The sequence below is a fragment of the Phodopus roborovskii genome, unplaced genomic scaffold (genome assembly GCF_943737965.1).
Source record: "Phodopus roborovskii unplaced genomic scaffold, PHOROB, whole genome shotgun sequence".
Lineage (NCBI taxonomy): Eukaryota > Metazoa > Chordata > Mammalia > Rodentia > Cricetidae > Phodopus > Phodopus roborovskii.
In genome coordinates this window covers 49,832,254-49,838,262 of record NW_026126407.1, presented here as the reverse complement: position 1 = coordinate 49,838,262, position 6,009 = coordinate 49,832,254, and the positions used below count along the sequence as shown (strand labels likewise).

Genomic DNA, 6,009 nt, shown 5'->3' with positions numbered 1-6,009 from the left:
AGTCCATGTTTTTTTGTTTTTTTGTTTTTTCTTGAGACAGGGTTTCTCTGTGTAGCTCTGGCTGTCCTGGAACTCACACGGTAGACCAGGCTGGCCTCGAACTCACAGAGATCCAACCTGCCTCTGCTTCCCAAGTGCTGGGATTAAAGGTGTGCACCACCACCGCCCGACTTTAGTCCATGTTCTTAACCACTGAACCATCATTCCAACCCTGAAAATTTTCATGAGTCACAAAATATTTTCCTATTTTCTGAAACTTTCCCAAGGACCACAACACATGAAAAGCATTCTTATCTCAGAAACACATGACAGGGTTCTTTGGCCTTTGACTCTCTAGTTTCCCCACCCCTGTGTAGGCATTGTTGGCTCCTAGTTCAGGCAGCAGAGTCCCTGCTAGTGCTGCAGCCCATCCCTCATTATCATCCTATGAGAACAGTGTCCCTAGTGCCTGGAAAGAGACAGTCTAGCTACAAATAAGGCTGTTCTTTGCATCCCTTTCTAAGCACAGGAGGGTCTCAACAGGAATCAGGTGCAGACTCACAGTAAAGGACAGGAACAAGGCAGGTGGCGAGTGGGCAGACTCATTCGAAACTGGCCACCTAGAGGTAGGGAAGCCGGTGGTGGATTTGTGAGCTGGGTGCAACAGCAACGTTCAGAGGCGCAGACAGATGGGATAGGCCTTGCTGCATTCAGAGTCCCACAGAGACTCAAGACAGCAAGTCTCACGTGTAAGTAAGCCACAGAAAATATCAGTGTCATGACTGGTTGGCTGTGGAATGAAAAAGAAGGAATGAGGACAGAGAATTGTCACCACAGGACACAGTTCTCTGTTTTGATGAGTCTTATTCATGATTTTCCAATTAATAAAGTTTTTTTTTTTCTTCAAAACTCTGAAAAAAAAGTCACTAAGAGAATGATGTAAGCCATGAAAAGGCATCATTGATCACAATGGGAATAACTCAGAAATCTGTGGACAGAGTCACAAGTCAAGAGAAGATTGACTTGTTCTCAATCTGTTCACCAAGGCGACGGAAGCAGCATAGGGAGGAAGGGAGGACAGTGCTCCTTTCTCTGACCCCTCAGTGCCCCAGAGGTGGGAGCCACCATGGTATTGACTTTCCATCACCCCACAGACACTTATCTGTCGTTCCTAGAACTTTTCGACTGACCTTGACTTACACGGCATAGCACCTGTACTCCGGTGGAAAAATCTGTGTGGATTGCCACAGCAACACTGATCAAAGTAGAACACAGACCAAGGCTCATCCACTACATTCCTCCTGAGTAAGAAGCTGGGCTTTGCATTAGTGTGGCTTCCATACCCTTCAGCAATCATGGCATTGTGGTATTTCCAGAGACCCTGCAGATACCCTTCCTTAAGATGCTCTCTGCTTCAAATAGGGTTTGAAATAGCCTTTATTTCCTCCATCACTATCCTATACCCTCCCATCTCTCCACACCATTCAAATGCAGTTTTTTTCAGTACCTGAGGTGAAGTCTAGGAATGATGGTATGGAATCATAGGTCTTCCTTCAAGAAGGGGCTGATGGAGGGTAGACAAAGGGAAATACAGCAAGCTACCCAAATCTAAGCCCTGGAGAGGAAAATCACCACAAGGATAAAGAAGGGACTCTTGGAACTTGAGGAAATGACAGGGAGATGGATCAGTTAGTAAAGTGTTTGCCATCAAGCAGAAGGATCTGAGCTTGATCCCCAGAACCCACAAAAAGTTGGGTGTAGCACCACATGGTTGTAATATCAGTACAGGGAAAGTGGGGGAGAAAGGAGGAGCCCAGAAACCTGTTGAAAAGAAGGTCTAACTGAGTCAGTAAGCTCAGGTTTACATAGAGATGGTCTCAAAAACAGGAATAAAGACCTGCAGAGGTGGCTCAGTAGCTACGAACACCAGCTATTCAGGATTCCCAGAACTAATAGAATTCAAGTACAGAGGATCTGATGCCTTCAAAAGGTCTCCAAGGGCACCAACCATAAAATTAGTGCATAGATATATATGTAGTCAAGTCCCCCACACGTATGACATTTTAATATTAAAAATAGGAAAAATTCAGGCCTGTAAGTTAGCAATTGGGAGGTAGAGATAGACCTCATTGAAACTGAGGTAAACCTAGTTAATCTATGTAGTGAGTTCCAGGATAGCCAGGATTATACCAAAACTCTGTGATAAAATAAATAAAAGATGAGGAGGAGGAAAAAAGGAGGAGGAAAGGGATGAGGAGGAGGGGAAAATAAGAAGACACCTGATGTCCACTGCCACGTGCAGACATTCATGCACTCCCCCGCCACATGCACACACGAGTAACACACAGAGGAAAAGCCCATTATAAGCACAGTGGGGGAGCACTTGCAAAATGTATTGGTAGTCAAGTTCAATCCTGCTCAGTAACACACACACACACACACACACACACACACACACACACACACACACACACACACACAGTCAGCCTGGTCCCAGGGATACCACCTGGGTTGGACCTCACCCTCCCTGTACTCTCTGGCTTTAATCATGACTGCTCTCATGTCTTTTGGGTCTTTGTATGTTCAAGGCCTCCCAGGCTCACCACCTGTTCATCCTTATTAGCCCTAAATCCAGCATACGAGGGAGGTCACCACGGATACCTGATGAGTGGACAAGAACCACTGAACAAGCACAGAGCAGGGGACCGAGACTGCTGTCCCTGGCTCTCTGAGTTCTGCAGGGAGTTTGTAGGGGCTCAGGGGAGTCCTCCAGACAGGGGGCTGCCTAGGCTTATGGAAGCCAGGGCCTGCTCGTGGACTTTCTGAGACCAGTTGTTCTGTGGCCATAGCTGGTTGAAACCTGCCTGGCAGAGCTGGGGCGGGGCTCTCTGCAAACCTCGCATTGCTCCTGTCAGGGGCTGACCAGGCGCTCATGAGACAGAACCCAGAGGTGACAATAGACACAAATGCTGTCACTGTCACCAGCCCTGTTGTTGTAAGTGGCTGTGCCAAGTCTGCAAACACAGTGTGTCCGGGAGCCTCCCCAGGTGGCTTTGAAAACTCCCCAGGAAGAGCCCCCCACCAACCCACTCCTTCCTGTCCCTCTGGTGGCCCATGGCTCCTTCCTTCTGGACAGGGGCCCAAGAGACTCCAGAGCATATAAGGGAAGGGGAAGGAGGTCCAGGCACAAGATACCCAGGGCGAATTCTCCCAGCCAGGTAAGGTGCATGGCTCCCGGGGGTGGGCATCATGGCGAAGCCCAGCTGGTTCTCCAGTTAGGCCTTAGGTGTCTTTGCCCTTTCCCTGAGACTTTCAGATGTCCCAGCCTCAGGCCATGCTGCTCTTGCTGATCCTTGCTGTCCTGGGGACGCCCGCCTTTTGTTCAGAAAGTAAGTCAACCCTGGAGTGGGCCCCCTCACCGGTGGCCACGTCATCTCCCTCAACCTAGGAGACATGGGGACACCTCCCAGCCTTTGCCACAGACTAAACGTGGTCATAGGCCAATCCTTCCTGGCTTCCCGGGTGGGAAGACAGGCCCTCCACATGTCTGAGTGGGTTTTCTCCTCTCTGGGCTTTCATCCACACAGATTACTATGGCAGGACAACCGGCACACATTTCTGCACTTCCATACCCGAGGGAAAAAACTTAACAGGAATTCGGATGTATGTTCGCAATAACATCATTATGGGGTAAGTATGATCAGACTCATGCATGGCCCCTCACCCTGTGTCCTGCCTGGATTCTTCCCACATTTCAGAACCCCACCTATGAGTACATGGTCCACTGATTGTGTCTTCCTTCCCACAGATCCCATCTGGTTTCTAGTGGCTCCTCAAAGTCATTTGCTTTTCAGAGTCACAGAGCCACAAGCCAAACCTTTTGTCTTGTAGCTGTCCACAGTCATTACCTCTCCGGAGCATAGTCCTGCTTTTACTGGGTCCATAGTACAGTCCTACTTTTGCATCTCGGGTTGATCAGAGAAGGTGGAGATGCTGCTCCCTACTCAACTCAACTACAAAAGGCCCCTGAATCCCTACTCTTGATAGCAAAATCTCACCTGCCAGGGTTGTCTAGGAGGTGAGGGTTAGAGGGTTAGAGGGTTAGAGGTGACTGAATGTTAGTGGTAAGCAACGTTGGAAGCAGAAATCCAAAGTCAGGCCTTTCATATTGGGGGCAACCCTGCTTGAGCCTGAGAGGATTTCTGCTTTGTAGTGAGAGGATGTCAGACACATAGGAAATGGAGAGGGGAAGAGTCAGGGAAATAGAAGACAGCGTGTGAACTGAGCTGCGAAAGCTCTGGAATGCCGCCAAAGACTAGGATGCTGAAGAAGTCAGTGTGTGGGGCTGGTGAAGTCCCTTAGGGGCACGGAAGACACCTGTTTTTCTGTGATCTGCTGCTTTCTTAGAAGTGACCTAGGTTGAGAAAGTCCCAGCTTGGCCAGGGTCAGCCCTGCTGTAAACGGAGCTGTCCCCTATGAAGGTCTGATGTGCAGACTGCTCTGCTTGGCCTGTCTACTGTGACTATGATGAAGCGAGTCCCCAATAGGCTGAGTAAGGGCCTTCAGCTCACAGTATCTGTGATTGGCTTCCCCAGAGTGAGAGGGAGGCTAGTGTGTCTCAAGAAGCCAAAAGAGAGGGAGGCGGAGGGGCACCTGGGTCCATGGAAGGAGGGCAATGCTGTGTCTGGATGGGTATTTAAAGGGTGTCCTCTTCCCTAGTGTCCAGATGAAGCATGGAGACCAATGGGGTTCACTGTATGGCTATTCAGATGGGAGTCTGGAGGAACTGGAACTGAATGATGGTGAAGATATCATGTCACTATATGGCTCATACAACTCCTACATGCGGCAAATAGTCCTTTATACTACCAGGCCACGAGATAAGATTTTTGGGACTGCCAAAGCTAATAATGAGTTCACCGACTACCCTCAAGATCCCTCCCATGTGCTTCTGGGCTTCTGTGGCTATTACGTGAGGGGTGGCTTTAAGGCCATCAGTGCTAAGTGGGGGAGTCCAGGTGGTAAATGTACAGAGTGAGGCTCATGGCCACCCCAGCTGAAGCGCTCTGTGTCAGGTCACCCCACTGGGCCTTGGAAACCATGCCCACTAATAAATAGTATATCTGCATGAACTCTGTGTCCAAGTGGGATTCTTGGGTCTGAGAAGGCTCCCTCTGTGAACTGAAATGACGGTGGGTAGAAATAGGCGAGGCAAGTATTTGGGGGCTGCACACAGTGACCCTAGGCTATAATCTCCAAGGGTCAGCTCAGAGAGCACCACTGCAGACTGCGGTGTATGTGTACACACTCAGTTGTCCTGTGCTGGCCCTGCATTGTTCCAGACTTCTCTGCTTCTGCAACACACCTCAGGGTTGCCACTAACCATTTGCCAACGGCTTGTACTCACCAGGCTCTTCTTTGCCCTAAGGGACACAAAGAAGGGGGGCCTGGAGGATTTGGGGAGATGGCTCTGTGGCTATAGTGCTGGCTGTGCAAAAATGAAAACTGAATTTGGGCCCCCAGCACCTACCCAGAAGTAACCCCAGCACTAGGAGAAGCGGGGAAGAGTGGAGAAGGAGACAGGCTGCTCCTCACAGCTCACTGGCTGGCTGGTGCAGGCCAATCTGTAGGCTCTAGCTACAGTGAAGATGCTGGTTCACAAAACAAGGCGGAGAGTACTGGAGGAAGACACTCAAGGTCAATCTCTGGCCTCCACGTGCATGCACACATATAAGTGTGTGCATTCCCTCACACTAGTAGGTTCACACACATCTATATCACATGCACAGCACACAGAAGCTCATGGTGACTTGGCGGTCCCTGCATTACCAGGTGTGTGGACAGGTGATGTGGAGACAGAGCACCTGCCAGAGGGGTGGCAGGCTGAGAGAGCCTCAGAGACTCTTCCTGGAGGCAGTGGGATCTGAGCTGCATCCTCAGAGCAGTGGGGGAATCAGCCAAGTGGATACAGGGAGGAGGGAGGTCCAGGCCAGAGAGCCCTGAGGGCAGGCCTCTACCTGCACCTCTCCT

The 6,009-nt window shown here is 50.0% G+C and overlaps 1 protein-coding gene across 1 annotated transcript; it reads left to right on the top strand.

Annotated features, from left to right (window-relative positions):
- Nucleotides 1-3,295: 3,295 nt before the first annotated feature.
- Nucleotides 3,296-5,017, top strand: LOC127218759 (zymogen granule protein 16 homolog B). Its single transcript, XM_051179743.1, has 3 exons — nt 3,296-3,368; nt 3,567-3,669; nt 4,699-5,017. Exons 1-3 carry the CDS (start codon nt 3,296-3,298, stop codon nt 5,015-5,017), a joined length of 495 nt encoding a protein of 164 aa, XP_051035700.1.
- The last annotated feature ends 992 nt before the right edge of the window (nt 5,018-6,009 follow it).

Coding starts and splice junctions, on each gene's coding strand:
- LOC127218759 (XM_051179743.1), top strand. CDS start 3,296: ATGTCCCAGCCTCAGGCCATGCTGCTCTTGCTGATCCTTGCTGTCCTG. Junction 3,369..3,566: donor GCCCGCCTTTTGTTCAGAAA/GTAAGTCAACCC, acceptor TCATCCACACAG/ATTACTATGGCAGGACAACC. Junction 3,670..4,698: donor CGCAATAACATCATTATGGG/GTAAGTATGATC, acceptor CCTCTTCCCTAG/TGTCCAGATGAAGCATGGAG.